The 21,865-nt window shown below is 31.5% G+C and overlaps 2 protein-coding genes across 6 annotated transcripts in view; one reads left to right on the top strand and one right to left on the bottom strand.

The window, feature by feature from the left end:
* Positions 1-21,865, bottom strand: part of LOC142334444 (uncharacterized) — a 593,558-nt gene that overhangs the window by 346,536 nt on the left and 225,157 nt on the right. For 4 of the 5 annotated variants that reach the window (XR_012758827.1, XM_075382445.1, XM_075382442.1 and 1 more), the window contains exon 2: positions 13,562-13,624. The exons of the other annotated variant lie outside the window; for it this stretch is intronic. The gene's annotated coding sequence lies outside the window, so the exon portion shown is untranslated. The remainder of the gene's footprint in view (positions 1-13,561; positions 13,625-21,865) is intronic. 5 annotated transcript variants of the gene reach the window in all.
* The window catches only part of LOC142334445 (potassium channel subfamily K member 18), a 385,818-nt gene that overhangs the window by 97,099 nt on the left and 266,854 nt on the right, over positions 1-21,865 (top strand). Inside the window, exon 3 of the mRNA XM_075382449.1 lies at positions 5,106-5,356. Within this exon, the coding sequence (XP_075238564.1) occupies positions 5,106-5,356 (251 nt within the window). The remainder of the gene's footprint in view (positions 1-5,105; positions 5,357-21,865) is intronic.

The following is a 21,865-nucleotide window of genomic DNA, read 5'->3' on the forward strand; positions in this document are numbered from 1 at the left end:
TTTTAAAAAGCTTCCTTGTTAGCTATTAATGAAAGTCAACTTTTATTTCAACTCTGGCTGACTCAGACAGCTTGGTTATATCAGAAAAATTTGTTTATTTAATAATATGACATTTATATTGATGATAAAGCAAGTAAAACTATTATTATAATTATTTTTTAACTTTCTACTGGGATGGACTGAAGTAAAAAAGTTATTTTTTGTATTAGAAAAATAATTTTGTAATGTTTCTACATCTTGGATTTTCAAAAACTATTTTAAGTGGTACATACTTCATCAGCATGTCTAATTTTACGGATTTTTATAATATATAATTATATATAGAAAAACATTGCACACTAAAAAATAAACAAACTTCAGGTTTTTATTCTTTACTTATATTTTTATATAACGTGTTATGCTTTTATAAAATAAATTTAAATCTATTTAATTACCGTACCGAGTTGGTTAACTCTTCGCAAATCAGTTTTTTACATATTTTTTTTTTTTTAAATCGAAGGTTCTGAGTTTCAAATCCTAGTAAAGGTTAATTACTTACATTTATCCGGGTTTGAATATCAGAAGTGAATATCGATGTACCTCGATGGTTGGGGCTCAATTAACCACACGTATCAGGGATGGATGTCGGCCTGAGTCTGTAAAAGACTAAACCTCATTTACATGTCATAAATGTAATCATAATCTTTCTGGATCGCAAGAGGGTTTTTTATTGTTTACTAGTTAAACAAATTTCAACGTACACATTTGGAAAAAAAAATTATTTATTTAATTTTAAATTTTATGTTGTTATTTACATATATAAGAATATATTTAAAAATTTGATGTGGACACCACATGACTTCCTTGTATCCCTACTAAATTAAATACACATTTTTAATTCCTTGTACGAAGTAAAGGAAGTATTGTGATCGCAAAAAATTTCTGTTTTCATATTTCAACGGAAGTATCTATTTTGACCATCCCTGAATCCATTTTGACTAGTTTCGACGTGACATCTGAACGTACGTACGTATGTATCACGCATAACTCAAAAACGATTAGCCGTAGGATGTTGAAATTTTGGATTTAGGACTGTTGTAACATCTAGTTGTGCACCTCTCCTTTTGATTGCAATCGACTGAACCAAAAGTGTCCAATAAAGCCCAAAATCATAAAACATTTGGATTTTTTCTTAACTGTAGTAATAAGCCCTCTTTGAGATTTTCAAAGTTTTATCATAAGTGGTACTTATTTTCATTGGTTCCAGAGTTTTATCCAATTTAATTTTAATTAATGATATATTTGGATCTTCTAAGGGGAAGGCACGAAGGTTCGAATCAGATTTTATCTCCTTTTTTTAACTTTTTTTTTTAATTTAAATATATTGATTTATTAATAAATATTAACCTCTGATTTTAAAAAAATAAACGATAATTAATGATTCAATAATAACAATAAAAAAAAAGATTATGAAAAAATATCAGAAATTATTAATTAAATAAAAATTTATGTACTTTTCATTTAAAAAAAAAAAAAAGTGTATATGCAATTTAATACGCGTACAACGAAGTCATTTGGTCCACATCAGCTTTTTTTAACTACTAGTAGCTTTTTGCCTCTACAAATTACTAGACTATAAAAGCTGGTTGGAATCTGAAATCTTCTGCTTCGTTAACAAAAAAGTAAAGTAAAAAAAAAAAAAAAAAAAAAATAGTAATAAATATAAATGTTTGGATTTATTAAAATAGTTACTTAAGTTAAATCTTTAAGTACAAGATATTAAATTTATGCATGTATAAATATTAATATTTCTGAGATCCAGTTCATAAAATTACAAAATATTAATTATACGTAGTTTTGTTTGTTGTTAACTTCTCAAGCGGAGTTATTCGACAAGCTAAATAAATAACATATTTTTACAACAAAAATAATTTACAATTTCCACATTTTATTATCCGATTTTATCTTTTCATACCCGAACTTTTCCGTTGAAATGAACTATTTATTTACGATCAGATAAATATTACAGAAACAATTTGATTTTATTACCGATACGATTTTAGGTCTATCCTTTGTGCGCTAAGTCAAATGCTTTAAATAGATGGAATAAAGTTACGTGAAAATATATCTATTTAAGTTTGCAATGCCTTAGTTACATTCCCTACAAGAAACCAAATTCTTTCATTATAGAACAAGCCATTAATTTATAGTAAGAATAGCCTAATTCTTTATAACGGTTTCAAAAAATCCCTTTCGGTACGCCGGAAGGAAGACGGGTACATTTCACCAGTGCTAAGTAGGGAATAAAAAAGATTTCAAACTAAAAATTACTATAAATTTCAAATTTACTTTACGACAATGGTAACATGTGAAAACAAATTTCACATGTTTAGCAAACAAGCCCCATCTTATTACAATTCCAGCAACATTTTGGGCGTCCCTTACCGTAAGGGTTGGTCATATCAAAAATTGTTTCAGACAAAAGTTTTAGATAATGTTTAGAGGACTAACAACCACTTTAGATCGATTCGATGGTGTACCTATTAAGAGAGGTATGATTTTTTGTCTTCAAAACCCCATTTTTTCCACCACCTGAGCCAATGGTTGGTGATATAAAAAGACTTTTTTACGACATAAGTTTTAGGCTTTTATTCAAAGAATAGTAGGAACGTTTAACAAATTCGATAATTTACCTAATAAAGTTATAGCGATATTTTGTTTTTTTATAAAGCTTTTTCATTTCCAACCCCTATGATCCGATATTTCCGATTAAGGAATTCGACCAAGATTTTGGGACGTTATATTTTATACATTAATTTGTAAGTAATTGGCGTAAAATGAAGGCAGTTATCGTGTCCACAAGAAAGTGATATATAAACTTTTGAATTGAAAGTGGTTTTGGGGTTTGTAGGATGTGAAACGTCGAAATTTTCCGGAGGTCGAATAATGGTACCCATTACAAAAGTTAGCTTTCTTATGAAATCTACCTAAAAGCCTCAGTTAAAACAGAAACAAGGGATATTGGATGGTAATTTTCAACAATATCCTAATCTCCATTTTACTTTACTGGCAAAATTATATAGCTACTACAGTAGTTTTAATTATAAGATAAAGTAAACACTTTGGAATATGGATTTTTTTGTTAATTTTGATATTTCACAACCTTTCTCATCGAAAAACACAAAAAAAATTCGGAAGGTTATGTACGTACGAACATAGGAGGGTCATTTAATAATAATTAGAGATACGAATAAATAGCTCCAAGGTAACACAGTTGGTAAGAGTTATGATACTTTCAGAACAAGTTGGTAACATTGTGATATCTTTTAATCACCTGTTTGAGTAAAATTGCTTTGCTTGTCACCTCAAACTCTCATTTCACGATGGCGAGTTCTTTTAAAGTTTGTGAATTAATAGAACAGAATTTTTTGTTTTCCAAAGGTGAAAAATCTTTAACATTTACTCTCTCGTATGATCAAACAATATAGACAAAGTTGTATGAACCGCCAATATTTTTACAAGGCGTAAATATTTAAAGATTTTCGGACACGATAACTGCCGTAATTTTGCGCCAATTACTTTCAAATTGATGTATAAAATATAACGACCCAAAATCTCGGTCGAATTCCTAAATGGGAAAAATCGGATCATAGGGGGTGGAAATGGGAAAGCTTTATAAAAAAAAAACAAAACATCGCTATAACTTTATTAGGTAAAATATCGAATTTATTAAACGTTCCTACTATTATTTGGATATGGGTCTAAAACTTATGTAGTAAAGTCTTTTCATATCACCAACCATTGGCCCAGGGGGTGGAAAAAATGGGGTTTTGAAGACAGAAAATCATACCTCCTTAATAGGACCAGCATCGAATCGATCTAAAGTGATCGTTAGTCCTCTAAACATTATCTAAAACTTTTGTCTGAAACAATTTTTGATATGACCAACCCTTACATCCAAGGGATAACCAAAACCTTGCTGGAATTGTAAAATGGGGCTTGTATGCCCCATGTTGCATGTGAAATTCTTTTACATGCAACCATTGTGGTATTGAGTAAATTTGAAATTTTTCTTAATTTTAAAATAGAAATTTTTTTGATCCCCTACTTAGCACCGGTGAAATCTACCTCCGTTTTCCGGCGTACCGAAAGGGATTTTTTTATATGCTGTTTTCCTTTGGTAATTTATGTAGTTTATCTAGCATGTACTTAAAAGCCGCTAATTTATGTTCCATGGGGTGATTCGATACGTAAGCTGTGATGATATCTGTATAAGTTTCTTTTTTGTATATTTCAGAATCTAGATTATTATTAATTCATTTTATTGTAAATCAGCTGCTTTTAGATACATAATAATATAGATTAATATAAACTCTGTTGTGTTAAATTTTGGCTCCGATCTGATGAGGGAGTACGACCGTGCCCTAAATCATCAGTTTTCAAGTTCTGCTAAATATTTCTAAGTCGGGATAACCAATAAGCATCAAATTAGGTCAATGAATTTTTTTTATTCGTTCGATATTTTAATCGTATTATGTTTTAGTACCCCCACAGACAAATGGGAAAGGCGATACTCAAAATTTATAACTTATGAATTTTCTTGTAATATTATTAAAACTATTATTAATACGTTTCTTTATAAGGGAATCTTAAAATGGAATATTAGTCTTTACATGATGCAAACATCGTTTGCATTCGTTACCGTTAATCACTCGGTAAAATATTGCAGAACATTTAGAAATTTCCTGCAGGAATTGATTTCTGAGATCGGTTTCTAAAACTGTTTATTAAACTCAGCCGGGATCTTTGATGAATTTTTTAAGTAATTGATTTGACTTAAAATACTTTAATAATATGTGTTGTAAAATATTATTAAAAAAGGAAATATTAATCAGATTAGTGAATGGGACAGCAATATTCTGAAAAATATTTTTTACTTCAACAATGTTTGACTTACATCGATTATAAAATGATCAATCTTTGAACTCTTTTTTTAATATCAGATGCAGCAACGTTTTTTTGCCGAAAAATGTGTTTATAGATTGCAACTGTAAATATTTCAACTTAGTTACACAGTTATAACGATATTTATCGAATTAATTTATTTTTATTTTTTAACTTTGCAGGATTCAAGGATTTCACCATGAATACGGCTAAATCAGGTCTAAGCGGAGGTGAGAAACTGGCGTTCTGGATGAATGGAAAAATGCGAACGTGGTCCAAACAATGGTTTACGCATTTTTTCTTGCTGGTTGTCATCTGCGCCTACTCAATGATAGGTGCTGCCATATTTGTTACTATAGAAAGGAGTGCAGAGCAGAAACGTGCGGATGAAATTATAAATGGACGCGTAGCTTTTCTTAATGAACTTAATAAGGTTAGATTTATTTTTTATTTTTCATAAAATACAAAGTAGGAAAAATATGGCATACATGTCTAGAGCTCATTATCGACAGATATTTCATTAAAAATAAGCCGTAAGATTTAAAAATATTATTATTTTAAAAAGTCGACAAAGTATCGCATTATTTTTTCCTGATAAAAATTAGGAGTCAAAAATCAAAAAAACGGAATATGTAATTTTTGGATGGGTGGAATAAAAATAATAGGAAATATTTTTTAAAAAATATATTCATATATACGTTAAGGTTAACAAATTTGCTTTTCTCTAAGTTTAAACTCGCTACAATAAAAAATAAACTTAAAGAGAAATTTTTCAAAAATTCCTTCTGTAACTTACATTCCGGGTTCTATAAGTTTTAAAAATTTATAGAGATTTTTGATATCTCTATATATGAAGAATAAACTTTCAAAACAATTTTGAAAAATATTTAAACCGAAGGGAGATATAATAAAACAACACAAAACATATATCTCAGATTTAAGAACTGGAGGTAGATTATTGAAAAACGTTTTTTCGGTCGGTTTAGTATAAAACCGGCTGAAATTCACTCGCCGATTTAAAAATAGTTTGGTAAAATTTGTATTAACCATGCAAATTTTTTTTAAATAAATCGAACATATTAAATCGGCTTAAACAATTGAGATCCTAGTGGAAGACCGATAACTTTTGACTGACGCGTTATAATCTTTAAAATCCCGTTAATAATCTTATTCGCGAAGAAAGAGACATAAAATACAGGAAAATTGCTGAAATTTAAAGTGTATGTATTTCTAACACTTGTTCGAAATAAGTTTAAAGACTGTCAACATGAAATTGAGAATGCCCCCTCTGGAAAGTATGACAACTTGACTATAGAGGTCAACGCACCTCTATGGTCAATCTTTAAAATAAATTAAAATAAAATTATCTTAAAAATAAGGGTTTTCGATACCTTCCGCACAATCAAATTCGTTTCGTTAGATAAATGCATGCTTACAACTCGATAAAAAAGGCATTAACAGAAAAATGGGTTTCACCAATGGTTTTCTCGTAAAATTTTAAATCGAAATCGTGTGTCATATGTCCACCGTCCTATTTTAAAAAATAAATTTTTATTCAATATGGTGGGTTCAAATTTTATTCAAAAATTAGAAACCCACATAATGCAGATTTGTTTTAATTACGTAGAACTCAATTTCTTTTTTCCACCTCCAAATATCTCTCAGATATGCAATATAAAGTTATTTCCATACCTAAATATCATTCTATAGATTTATATTAATCGTTTTTGATTCATCAGTGAGGAAATGAAAACATTTCGAAAATTGTCAGGCAAAGGAAAAGCGAAATAAGACATTTGTCCACATGAACCAATTTTCGATGTCCTGAATCCGTCCCTTAATTTTGACCAACACCTTCCGGAAACGAAGGTCCCGAATTGATCATCAAGTATCTGGATATAAAAGTTATTACAAGAACTTCTCACTACACACTGGATTAGAATATTTTATAATACAGTAACTGCACACATTTGCCTAAATATAAATACTAATGTAAATAGTATTGTAATAATATGAAAACACTAATTAAAAAATGAATCAAAATTTGTTTAATACTAAATTATAACAATTTTACTTGTGAAATATGTCATACCTTATGAAATTGTTGCTTTTTAAAATATCTGAAAAATTTAATATTCTATAGTCTTCCAATTTCATGATATTTACTTATTTTATTTTTAAAAAGGTCATTTCGACGTATTACTATTATCATTATTTAAACTGACGAAAAATATTATTTAAATTATAAAAAAAAAACAAATTATAAATAAAATATTCTAATTAAAATATAAATAATTTAAATTATATATTAATATATTTAATTAATATATTATAATTTAAATTATAAATAAAACAAAGAAGGAGGGATGTAATTTTTTGGCAACCGGGGATATCCATTATAAAAATAATACTCTCTGCATTAACTATAAATCATTTTTTGGTAATAACGGGTTAATGATCAATGGTAGGGTTGCTTCTTGGTGTACTATTGGTGCTGTCAACAGGTGGGTTCAGCAGGAGATAGAAACGGATGAAGCAAGTGCGCATTTCATGACGCCCTTCACGTTCTGTATATATTAATTCATCTGGAATTTAATTGAGCATTTAGCAAAGTAAAAAAATATTTATTCCCAATAATGTAATTTAAGATGATGGATAAGAGTAGGATTACTTATATCAACTAGTTAAAAAGGAAAGTTATATGGAAAGCAACAAAATATTTCTTTGATGAAAGTTTGATAAAGGAAACTTGTAAAATGTATCAAGTCAAGTTTAAAATTTTAACAAGATTAACTAAAGTATAATATTTATACACACTAATGTGAGTTGAGTTATAAACTTTTAAATTACTGATAGAAGCAAAAGATAAATCTATATATAAAGTAGGGAATTAAATACATATCAATTTTGATAAAAAGTAACTAAACCAAGTACCTATGTTAAAAAACCATTTATTAATTGCAAATAAACGAAACACTGTTTAATGTTTTACCATAATTATACAAAATTATTGAATTTACGGAATATTTCTGGATATGTTTTGAAAAATTGATATAAATGAAAAAAAAACCTCCTCTAAACATAGATTCAGAAACTGTTTTCAATTTACGGCTAACGAAATATTTAGCTCTAATTACTGATTAGAGTTAAAAATGTGAAGTAATACTGAAATTCTTACGATCCAGATTAAAAAAAAATATTTGGTTTATGTTTCCAGACCTAAAAAATTGAATAAAATTACCAGAACTAGCTGTAATAATTTACGAGAACATTGTCGCAACCTACAAACTGGAATCGGAAAAACGCTTTTTTAGTTTATGTTTTTAGCTTAATAAAATTTCTATGTTAAGTGCTGTTTACCTTTCTTAGCTTCATTCCTTTATTATATAGTATATTGATGTTTTTCGGAATAACTCCATCGGCAACATTTATTGTACTACTACTTTTAAATTTCTGTTAATCTTTATATAGCGTATAGTCAACGCCCCTCCACTTATTTGAGACGTCATGCCTTATCAGGCCTTCTTCTTGTTTATTTGTTATTTAATGGTTATACTTATCTTTTAATTTTATTAATCAATTTCCTGTTTTCAGTAAATTGAGGTTCTGGAAAAAGATATCCGCTTGATTGTTCATTTATACATTTTATTTTACTTTTTAAACTGAATATTTTTAATTTTCTAAAATTTTCATTTTTCTTCCTTTAATACAATTGTGAATCAATTGAAATTTCTGAGTCGCTAAAATTAATTCCCAATCGTAGTAAAGGAAGAAGAATGAACAATTAAAAAAATTACAGAAAAGTACCAGTACAATAAGTTCTGACGATGGAGTGGTTCCGAAACGCGTCAACATATAATAAAAGAATCAAGCCAAGAAATGTAAACAGTACTCAACAAATCCCAGTGTTCTAAGCAGAAAATATAATAAGAATTATCTTAAAACAACAATTTTAAATAAAAATCTCCATAAAAAAGTTTTGTAAATAAAATCAATAAAAAATAAATAATGAAATTTCAGAAATTTGACTAATTTAAAAAAAAACCGTTAAAAAATGTGATAAAAAAATTAGAAACCTTGAAAACGAAAATAATGTTATCATAATGCTAAAAGACATAATAGGGGGAAAACAAATTAAATTACCTGAAAAATTTATTTCATTAGTTGTCTGTAACAGATGATAAAAAATTAAATTTTTTTCACTACTGAAAAAACAACTAAACCGCTTTCGTATTCCTTCCACCGACTAAACTAGAAAAGGGAACGAACAAGGAACGTTCCATACACACGCGGAGTAAAGAGAAAAACTACTTTCCATCGACTCGCCGAGGTCGGAAATGCGGAAGCGACAGTACTCTCTCTTCCTTCCAGCTTCCTATGTGTGCATGCAAACACCAATCCGCTGGAACTGTGAAGCGCAGTTCTGTACAATAATTTTTGTATCTCTTTTATAAACGGGAGGATGGCTACTGATTATTGTAGCGATTAATAATAGCTTAATATCACTGATATTAAGCTTAAGAATTATTTATTGTACAAGTATAAAAATGAATTAAAGAAAACGGATTCATTATGTTAAATATTATCGATAATATCAAATGGTAATAGGTGATGCTGCAGTTCCAAACTGCTTATACGCGAGCAACCTCTTTTTTCAGGAGATTGTGAAAAGCAAGGGCTCTTTGATTACCAAATCTGTACAAAAATACTCTGGAAGGGCGAAAGAAAACGTAATTAGTAAAAACTAATTACGTATTCGTTTCTGTGAACGTAGAAAGTTAAGTTAAAACACTATAGTCCATTAGACTATAGTGTTTTAACTTAAAAACACTATAGTCCATTAGACTATAGTGTTTTTAAGCAGACATTTTATTAAGTTAATAACTAATGATACAAAAAAAATATTATCTATATTGACTTTTTATTATTTAATCGGTTAAACCGAATACAATTATTTAAGCACAATGTACTGAAAAACCACAATGTGTATTAAATTATTATTTTGCTTCCAGTTATTCTATTTGATTCATTTTTTGCGTTTCTTTTATTTTACAGAAAACTTTAACGTGGCCTTGTAAAGATCTAGAACATTTTCTGGAGCAGCACCCCCACTAATTTTAGCTACTAGCCGCCAATTTTCGTATTATTACGCTTTGAAAAAGGCGATAGAAATTATAAGAAGTTGCGTGTATATTATAAAAACGATTAAGTTAAATATTTACGTAATAAACGTAATAATGTAAATTTATAATGCAATTTTTTTTTTTAATAATGTTTATAAAATAACCAACTTATTTGCGTGCCTAATGTGTATTAATAATATTACTTCTACAGATAATAATAATAATAATAATAATAATTTAAGGCTTGTAAATGGTTTCGCTATAAAATAAAGGAGCAGTTAACTCATGCCGTTACATGAGCTAGATAGGAATACCTACACAGTGTGTTCATAAAGTATGAAAAACCTTAAATAACTTAACAACTAATAAAAATAGACAAATTACATTTTGTACAAGCACCTACCTTGAGATGACTGTTGAGGACAACAATAAATTTTATTTTATATTTTTTATTTAAAGATTTTATTTGTAAATTATACTCTGTTGTTTATGCTTTCGGACAAATATATTTTTTGACTGAAACTTTAATTATACTGTATTTTTTAATTATTTTATTTGTGTTTGTTTAATTTTATGAACTGTTTTGTAATTTCTAAAAAAAAGCAGTGTAATTTATTCTCATATAAAGTACCGATAGTATTTTTACTATAAGTTATAAAACATAATGTTATAAATAATAAAAAATCTGATGTGGACACCACATGACATCCGTGTACGCCTATTAAATTATATACACACATTTTTTTTTAAATGAAAATTGCATAACATTTTATTTCATTAATAACTTCTTTTATTTTCATATTTTTTTTAAATTTTATTGTTATTATTAAATTATTATTTATCGTAAAGATTTTTTTTTAAATAAGAGGTTAATAATTATTCAAATCAATATATTTCAATTAAAAAGAAAGTTAAAAAAAAGGAGTTGAAGTCTGATTCGAACCGATGTGTCTTCCCCTAAAATCCAAATATTTGATTAATTAAAAGTTAATTAACTCTGGAACCAATGAAAATAAGTAACACTTATGATATATCGTAGAAAAGCTCTGAATGAGGGCTTATTACTGCAGTTAAAAAAAGTGCAAAATCTAAATTTTCGACACTTTTAGTTCATTCGATTGCAATCAAAAGGGGAGGTGAACAACTAGATGTTTTAACAATCCTAAATCCAAAATTTCAACACCCTATGGGTAATCGTTTTTGAGTTATGCAAGATACATACGTAAGTATAGATGTGACGCCGAAACTAGTGAAAATGGATTCAGGGATGGTAAAAATGAATATTTCCGTTGAAATCTGAAAACCGAAATTTTTCGCGACCACAATACTTCCTTTACTTCGTACAAGGAAGTAAAAAAAAGAAAAAATTCCAGATCACTGACATCGCATTAATTCATCCATTTCATAAAAAAGATTAAAAACTGATGTTAATAACTGTAGAGGAATCTCATTATAACCTATCACGTATTTCGCAAACTACTTCTTAACAGACTTAAACCACGGATTGACTCAAAGCTTGGCGAATACCAAGGTGGATTCAGAAGAAATACATCTTATACAGAACAAATCCTCAGCCTTAAAATGATATTAAAATATTACAACACCAGGACAAAAAAAAAATCTTTATTTCATTCACTGATTTTCAAAAGGCTTACGATTCAGTAGATAGAGAAACCATATTTGACACATTAAAAAAAGTACAAAGTTGACCAACAAACAATAATTTTAATTAAATTCACTTTAACTAATACTGTATCAAATTCAAATTTCTAGGTGAAGTCAGCGAACCATTCCAAATAAAAACAGGCCTTTGACAAGGAGATGGTCTTTCACCGATGCTTCTCAACTTGGTTTTAGATAAAGTCAAAAAAACCTTCTGGGAAAATAATGGACTCAACTGCAAAAATAGGAATAAAGAATCAGAACGTTAAGATTGAATGTCTAGCTTTTCCTGACGACTTAGCACGCTTTGCAGAATCAGATCAAGAACCAATCGACCAAATTAACCGACTGAAAAAAATAGCTGAAAAAAATCGGGCATGCAGATCTCCTTTTCAAAGACAGAAATGATGACAATTTCCAGTAAAAAAAAAAAAACACAATAGAAACAAAGAACGGAAAAATTAAGATCACTGACCGTATTAAATATCTCTAAGATATAATTAATAGAAACAGAACAAATAAACAGTGATGAAGATCAAAATCACATATTAGAACTAAACGTTTACACAATAAAAAGAACTTTCTATAAATGCAAAATTATGGTATTATAGAACAGTTGTAAGATCAGTAATTTTGAACGGCTTGCAAACTACATAACTGAAATAAGTCGACTGAAGATAAAAAGAATTTTAAGAAAGACCATGAACACAAGAAGGTCACAGACTGAGAGCAAATAAAGAGATAGTCGATAAGAAAACCACTAACATTATACGAACACGTGGTCCGAATGAGGCAACAAATGCTGAACAAACAGATTTTCAATAAACTCTACAATTATAAAGGTAAAGGTTCTATCTTAAACAGATGAAAAAAGAACTCAAAACGTTCAACATTACAGAAAATGACTATCTATATCGAAAAGGATACAGAAAAAATATTTTTGAATAAAGGTTAGTGTAGATGAAAAGAGAAAACTCAACAGAAGAGAATGGGCTGAAGAAAGAAGAGCTAAACAATCCGAAAGAGTTCTGGAGGAAAAAAAGAGGAACTACATGAAATGATATTTAAGTAGTCCTTGAAGGCTTATCCGAGAAGAAAAAAAATTATTATTAAATATTATCATAGTGTGCACTATGACATTAAAATAAATATACGACCGAATTTGAAATACAAATAAATACAATAAAAATAAAATAAGATTCATTGAAAGATATAAGTAATAAAGCAAATTGCATGGCAAGAATTGTGTAAAACAATATGCAGTACGTTTTTCTTCCTTTCCTTACCCATAGCTCTAGAGCTATGCAGCAAAAAGAAAATATAATTAGTCAAAAAATAGGGTATGGGTTTTTTTTTTTAATTTCTCGACGTTTCATGATCCAGGGATAAAAAAACGCAAAAAAAATTAGAGGAAAATATTTGTAAGTATGTACGTGGGTTGGCGTGTTTAAGGCTTAATTACTTTTGACGGGAAAAACAGATTTTGATGAAATTTTGTACAGACTCATGTGTATGAGGCACTTTGTAGTAAAATTTTAGGGTCAGTATTTTCCTGGGGGTAAGGTACGTAGTTTTTGAGGTAATTTTTTTTCAATATTTTCCGAACTTAATCCCAATTTACATTAAACTCGATAAATGCGTACATACTTAGCATATTTTAAAAACGTTTGCCCCAAAATTATCCCTTTCCCACCACATGGAAAAAGCTCTTTATTTATTGCATATTTTTTAACCAAATCTTCTTTGTCTTTCTAGGCGTAGTAGTGGTGAAACTACCCAAAAAAAAATATATATTGTTTTTGGGCCAAATACTGTGAATGGGAGAGTCGATAAAAAAAATGAATGTACCTTACCTATTTCTGATGTAACGTGATAGAATGTACCAATTTCTGGATAATAAGTAGTAATGTACTGTTCTGGAAAAAATTACAGATTACAAGTTTAAATAAATATAATGATAAAAAAAATATACTACTTGTACATAATATAAAATTATACTAATTTATCTTAGATTAATTAGTATTTTATACAGAGTACTCCCACGAAAAAATAGAAACTTTTAGGACACGTTCTACAAGTGAAAATAATAAAAAAAAGTTCATACAAACATAGTACTGTGACGCTTTGATTCGAGATACGGTTAGCGAAAGATTTCACCTGGATTTCAGCTCTTCTAATAAAAAAAGCCCTGCTCTAGTAGTTTTTATGATATCCGACGTAAAACAGAAAATTCAGTGTCGAGATACAATTTTTTTTTTAGATTTTTAGAACAATAGCTTTGTCAGATGACTGATAAATGCGGAATATTTAGTAATAAACCGTTTAGAGAATGTATTTCTGAGAGTATTGATGTAGATACTACCAATAAAAACTTTAAAAAATTGTTTTTTTATTGAAGTAAAAATAAGAAAAATAGACAGAAAATCGTATTATTCTTTCTGTGCCTTATAAACATTAGTCTTAACATAGCAAAAAAATAAATAAAATAGATTAAATGATAAATGGTAAAAAAATAACAAACCTCAGTTACAGTAACTGCTCGAAATTCCCTCTTTTTTTATGTTCATAGCACTCTCTCCCCGACGAAAAATATTTCCGGGTGCTTTCATATATTCTCAGGATCGTTTCGTATAAATTCAATAGAATTTCGTATTTTAGCGAGTAACTTTTTTAATATTAACTTTTCGTTGGTATATTATAATTTTCATATGAAAATGAAATAATCTTGTGGCGTTAAGTCAGGTGATTGATTGGTCCACCTCGTCCAATCCATTTTAAGAAATTAGCATTCAACTGATTTCTAGCTATTAAAGAAAAATTTGGCGTTGCATAATAGTGCTGAAAAATCATTTGCAATCTTGTTTGTACAGGTACATTCTCCTAAAGTGCCGGAAAATTATATTTCAAGAAATGAACGTATATATTTCCCGTTAAGTTTTCATTGAAAACAAAGCGATAGTACAATTTTGTCATATATAATGCCATGATTTTTTGAATTTTTATTTACTTGTTATTGGCTGTATTTACAATAATTTTCTTAAAATAAATCCACTACAAGTTTTTTTATTAAATCTTCCGCATTTATTATGTCATTTAACGATGATATTGTGCTACAAACATAACAGAAACTTCGGTTTCGACACTGAATTATGTGTTTTACGTCGTATATCTTAAAAGCAATGGAGTTGCAGTTCTAGAACAAGATTTATCCTGTTTCCCAGTTCAAATTATATAAGAAAAAACTAAATTTACTCCTTAATTTGGCTCCCAAAAATTACAGTAGGACTTATTTTTATTAGAAGAGCTGAAATTCAGACGAAATCTTTCGTTAGCTATAACTCGAAAATAAATCGTGTCCCGACCTATGTTTATATGAACTTTTTGCATTATTTTCACCAGTAGAACATGTCTTAAATGTTTCCCCGTTTCTTCGTAGAACACTCTATATATGAAAGTATATGAAGACAGTAATGATCCAGTGGTACGCAAGGATAAAATACCGAAGTAAAGGTTCTGTGATCTGGAATCCTCTTATACAAAAATTTTTGATGATATTTTCACTGTGCAGCTTGTGTGATTCCATTGCAGAACCCGTAAACAAAAATATTTGCGGATTCTTCATCTGAAAATATATAAGGCATTTTTATATAATACATGCGTGCACGCACTATTCCATTCCCCTTAATTAAATGTTTACTGCAGTTCAAATGAACCTATGATGTTTGTTTGGTGGATTTCTCCCAATCGGCATATTACAGTTTATTTTTGGATAAGGTTCCTTTAAAAAGGGCACACATTTAAAGGTAGGTTGGCTTAATTTCTTTTTACTAATTCAGACTTATGTGTCCACAGTATAGGGCCATTAATGATGTGCGCCATGTCATATGTCTGTCCGAAATAAGAAGCTGAACGTACGAAAATAGTTAGAGAGCTTGTACGGGTCAATTCTGGTTTTTATCTGCAAATTAATTGGAAAGCTTAAAGTGAATGGAACATAGTTGTTGGCTTCCTGAAAATTTTAGTCCTGCAGATGATGGTTGAGGGGATTTGATGCTGTTATGGATGTATTGGTAGGGTAGTATGGGTTACTACCCTACCTCCAGCCACGCGGGTGGTGGCTGGAGGGCACGGCCTGGTGGCTTACTTCGCGAAAATAGGTGTTTTGGTATCGAACTCCGCTTTGCTGAGAATGGATGTGTTGAGAACTCTGTGATGGAGCTGCGGTGTAAGAGGGTATAGGAATTGACCTTGCACCCGAAAGCGGACCAGAGCACAGGGTATGTTTTCATTAGTAGTTTATCAAATTTATCAATCTGTTTCTTGATTTTTGAGTAAATCAAGAAGAATTTCATTAAGTTGAATTGTAGGAAAAAATTGTCGTTGCGATCAACATTAGTATTATTGGTATGAGAATAGTATTTTTGGGATTTAAAATATTCAATAAATAATGATTTAAGTGGTTAGTCTAATTAAAGTTAGATATGGGAATAGTTTTTTAAACCTCTCGTGTTAGACGATGGTGCGAGGTTAGCGCTTACGTGATTCGATTAATTTGATATTTGAGAGTAGTACATGGTCGAGGTTTCAAGAAGTCATATGAGGGCGATAGTAAGTTGTGTAAATGTACTTACGGAAATGTCTTCAGAGGCATTTGCATCGGCGGCATCCTTACACAGACCAAACTGATGAGTATAATGTGTCATCAACTTTAGTAATATACAGAATGTTTATAAACTGCCCACCGTTTTAGAAACATTCTTTAACAAGCAGTTGTTTTATTGTTTATTAAAACGTTTGCATACTTCGCTAACAATAAAACTAATAAGATTACAATATTAAGCTCCCGGAAAACACATAGCGAAGAAAAAATATAATACATTTTGTTATTAATGCGTTTAGCTTTAATCATTGACCCATAAATTATCTAGAATATTTTGGGAACCCAGAGGATAAAAGGAAAATACGAGACGTGCATAAAGCTAAAATATGGAATATATGTAAACTATTATATAAAGAGGAAGAGGGTTTTTTTTTTTTTTGGAATGGAATGGAATGCAAAGTTGGCGGGAGTTTATAGATTCTCCCCACGGATCGCAGAACCTGGACAGTGTCCCTTGCTGCTGGGTGATTCTATCGGGCGTATTTTTTAAAGGTTTATTTTATATGACACGTCTAATTTTCCAATTTTTGTCTTATTTTATATTTTGTATTTTTAAGGACGGATTTAATTGCATTCCAATCCGTTGTTAAACCAGCGTTATCAAACCCATTATATGGGCCGACCGCGGAAGGCTAGGCTTTTGAAACTTTTTTTTTCCCTTTCTTATTAAACACCCCAAGGCAACCAGCCTCCACCCGTTAGGACATAGCATAGTCACCTTGCAGTGTCGTGGCAGCAGTTTCTGCCCACCCTATCTGCCTCCTATCGGAGGATCTCCCGCCGGGGTCCCCAGAGCCTCATCAGAGCGGACCAACCACCTCTTCTGGACGGCCAACCCACTCCTCCGCTATGGGGCTACCCTCCCCGTCACTATCCTACTTGCAGCCGGCACGCCTTCCGCGCACCGCTGCCCCCTCGCGTTCCTCTCACACCTGAGGGTCCTTAATGTCATCATCGGGGAGCCCTGACTGCATAATATGGGGCCAGAACACCTTAGGCAATAAGGCTACCTCCCTAGGCCCTAATCGTCGCCACGATTCAACCCCAGCCTCCAGAATTTTTTTTTTTTTTTTTTTTTGCGTTAAAAGCAATACAACATATATACACTTTACGTAACACCACATAGTGTGTTAACCACAACCATCATCCAATTTTAATTGGCTGATCCGACCACCCTTCGATCGTGCCCGGACCAGAAAACAAAGATATATTTGAATACACAAAAATATACAATTTATAAATACACTATAACAATATGACACGATATGCAAAAAACACAATATTAAATTTGAGTTCCCAAAGCGGAACCATGTCCCTTCCGGTAGAATCAGTAGCATAAATACATAAACACACAATATAATTCAATATTCACAATAATAATTAATAAACACATACATTACAGACGATTCACTATAGCGTTGACACTAATGTTACGGGGCTTAGCCCCGTATCCGGACGACTCCATACCACTAACTTGGCGCCGTTCTACTGTCCATGTAGCACTGCTATCCTCAATCATTCATATCATACATAACATTCACGCAGACAAAATAAATCAAAAACTTAAAACTATTACTCTTGCGACGCCGACCATTTCTCCTCAGAGGCGTGCACGCAGCCGAGGGGGCTCCTCCTTGGCCTTTGTATCCATTATGGCGTGAGCCAGGTCCGCCATCTCTTGTCACTCCTCCCGGCTCCTAATCATCCGCCTGACCGCGTCGTCGGGTGAGAACGCCGCCACCCTTCTCCTTGCGGCGTCCCACCGAACACAGTCGAACCAGGTATGCTCGACCGTGTCCACTTCGTCACAGTACCTGCACGCCGCTGATGTTCTGCGCTTAAACCTGTGTAGGTAACTGCCGAAATCTCCGGACCCGTGAGCAGCTGGGTGAGGGAGTAGTTCACCTCACCATGCCGTCGCCCCACCCAAGCTCTCACATCCGGGATCAGGCGTCTGGTCCATTGGCCTACCTGACTCGCCGCCCATCTCTCTTGCCAATGATCCAAGATCCGTGCCCTCGCCTCTTCCTTGGAGACCCCACCGAACCGCATACACCGTTCTTCTACCAATAAGTCGATTGGTGGGGACCCCGCGACGACACAGATCGCGTCGTATGAGACCGTTCTGTACGCACAGGTCGTGCGCAAGAGCAGCCTCCTATGAATTGACTCAAGCTTCTTCCGATATTTAGCCACCTTCATGGCCCTGCTCCACACCGGGGCGGCATAGAGCAGTACCGAGGTCACCGTCGTCGCGATGACCTTCCTCTTCTTCTCCGTCGGCCCTGCCGTATTCGCCATGAGACGGGAGATCGCTGCCAAGAGGCGTTCACCCTTCGCCACCGCTTCTTCCACATGGGGCCCGAATGAACGGTTGCTGTCCACCCAGACCCCAAGGTACTTCACCCGCCGTACTTGTTGGATATCCTGGCCATCGATAGTCAGCCGCACCTCCCTCAGAGGTCGCCTCCCAGCGAAGACAACGGCCTCTGACTTCTCCGGAGAGGCTTTTGAAACCTGTCCTCCCGACGTAATTCCCCTTCAGACCGTCCAATGAAGTCCTTTCGGTGCTAACGCTTCATAGGCTAGTAGGAATACGCCACAACGGGGCACTAACTGTATGGAGGGAGCAATGCGCCCCTTCTCCGGAGGGGTCGCAGTTGCTGATTTAATTTAATTTAATTGTAAGTTTTAAAAGGAAAGGTTAAGTAGAAGCTCTTCATTCACTTCTGTGATGGCTGCCTTTCAGGACGCATCTCTGCTGGGCTCTTTTCCGGACTCCTGTCCGTGATGTTGGGTCGAGTAGAGGGTCTTCCTTCTTCTTCATCTTCTTCCTCTTCTTCTTCTTCCGATGACCTCTTCATTCTTCTTTGGCTTTTTGTTTGGGATAAACAAAAAAAATTACCCGATCTTTCGGTACTAAATTTTTGCCCATGTTTCTTGGCATAACTGAGAAGGTTTTTGGATATATTTTATCGTAAAAAAGGGTGTTTCTTAAATGGTGGTCTGGCTATACTTTTTTCGGATTCTACTTGTAAAACTAAACAAAAAATATCCTTAGGAAAAATGGCGATTTCTCCTTCGTTCTCCCACTGTTCACTGTTTTGTTATTGTTATATAAAAATTTATTTCACAAGTTCGGATAGACGAATCACATTAATGTTTGGTAAAAATCTTGGTAATAAACTTTTAAAATAAGCAAAAAATCACGACTTAAATACCTTCGCAAATTACAAAATGGCGGTCATGTTTATTTTTCAATTCGTTATAGCTCCATAAATATTACTTTTATCAAAATAAAATGTACGTTATGCTACAATATTAAGCCTTTTATTTTGAATAAAATGACGTTTTATATTTTAAAATCGATTAACAAATAGTCGATTTATGGCAGAAAATTGATGTTGTAATTTTTTGTCTGTTTTCATGTCCTTCACTTTACATGCAATTCGATTAAATGTTAATTGTATTTATTTATTGTTAATTCTAGTATGTATCAAATTAAGCAATAATTTTCTCACATTTTCTGTTTTTTTGTTGGTTTTGGTTTAAACCGAAAAATTGATCGTTTAAGGTCTTTCACATTTAATATTAAAATATAAACTTTCTAAGTTTACTTTTTAAGATTATTTTTAGGTAAAAAATTTAGGACAAGATTACGTTTAAATTTTCACCTTTTTAAATATTCTTTTAGAAAAATTCTTTACATTACAAGGACTAAATAAATTTAAAATGGCTGGCAATTTCAAAATGGTTGCCATTTATGAAGGAGAAGAAAAACTATATTCAGATCATGTGATGAAGTAAAATCATTCATTAGATAAGATTCCTATTCCAAAAAGATTGTTCTGACTTTACATCATTTCCACTTAGAAAAAAATTAAAAAAAGGTTCTCAATTTTTTTAACAAAAAATTAAAGTATCATTTACAGCCCTAAATCCTTCTAGATTTTCTAGCCATTTAACTTAATGGCTTATTTAATACCCAAGAAAAATTCGGAATCGATCCCAAAAACAGAAAACTATTTCAAGAATTTTTGATAACATAAAAAGAGAGAAAAAATACATCAATAATGTTGGAGAAATTTGATTTTAATTCGCTTCTAAACTATCATCCAAAATTCTTTGTAATAGAGTTTAAAAATTTTTTAGATGAAAATTTAAAGAGAATATAAAGGAAAATTAAAAAAAATTAGATTCTGCACAAAACAAATCTTTAATCTGACAAGTAAAATTAAACTCAAACATTGATTTTAAGATATCTTGATTCTATGGACAGAAACATTAATATCCTTGTGGAATTCATAGTCAATCTTAAGCAAAGAAAATTATTTCAATAAATTTGACCGATATCTATTCAAAAATTAATTTGATGAGCGAAATATCCGAAATTTTCTGATCAAAATCAGTCAGATTATCACAGATTTTTTCAATATTGTTTTTAAATAAATAATTAGACTTTGAAATAGTCAGTTAGAAGAAACAGAAATCCGTCCCAAAATTTTAGCATTTTTATCCCTGGTTGCACAACGAAGTATCGTTATCAGCGCCCGGATACGATATTTATGTTATAAACATAAATATTTAAAAGAAACAATAAAAACGTAAACAACAATAGTATAAAAACACAAAGAAAATGGAAAGAGCCCATGACGTACTTTAAACGCGAAATAAAACCACAGTAGACACAATATTAAAAAATTAACTTAAAAGAATATAATTAGCATCGGGAATAAGTCAAATTGTGTAATTAGACGGTAAAGACCTTACGAATATTCAAATTTTAGATTCAAGATGCACGGCTTTTACAAATCGCAAGATATTCGATAACATCACTGCATTGTTCGCTAACGTACTTAGCATGTCAACTCTAGTTTAAACTTCCGACGCAATCCCACATAACAGATACAATCCACAAGGATTTAGTGCACATTTAGTTGGCAGTCGTAGCGAACACAAACGGATGGATCAGAATATTATTATATATCCATGAGTGAGCCTAGCGTGCCCTATTCCAAACAGCAAATAATAAATAACCTCCTCATGACAATTATTCCCACATGAAGAGCTCCACGGTGATACAGTGTTCTGAACTGGACGAAGTTTATTGTTGATGGTAGCATTCCATTCATTCTGGCACTTATCACGAACCACACTCTTTATAAAACAGAGATAATCTGAAACAAGCGATTGACGTAAGGAGGTTGCGAATAAGCCTCTTACGCCGCAAGAAAACAAAAGAAATAGAAAAGATCCATTATAAATTTCGCAGATGTTTTTACATTTCTAATCTAAAACCACTAATATACAGAAATTCTATTTTAATCTTTTCGAAAGAGCAGTGTACAAAAAATCAGATTGTTTATTTCCATAAAATTTAATTTTTTAGAAAAAAATTAATTATGATAAATATAAAAAATACACCGAATTCTTCAACTGAAACTTTGGAAAAATATAAATAATCGAAGAATATTTAGAACATAAGATCCGTAAAAGG

This window comes from Lycorma delicatula, chromosome 1, assembly GCF_047948215.1.
Source record: "Lycorma delicatula isolate Av1 chromosome 1, ASM4794821v1, whole genome shotgun sequence".
In the NCBI taxonomy this organism is placed as follows: Eukaryota; Metazoa; Arthropoda; class Insecta; order Hemiptera; family Fulgoridae; genus Lycorma; species Lycorma delicatula.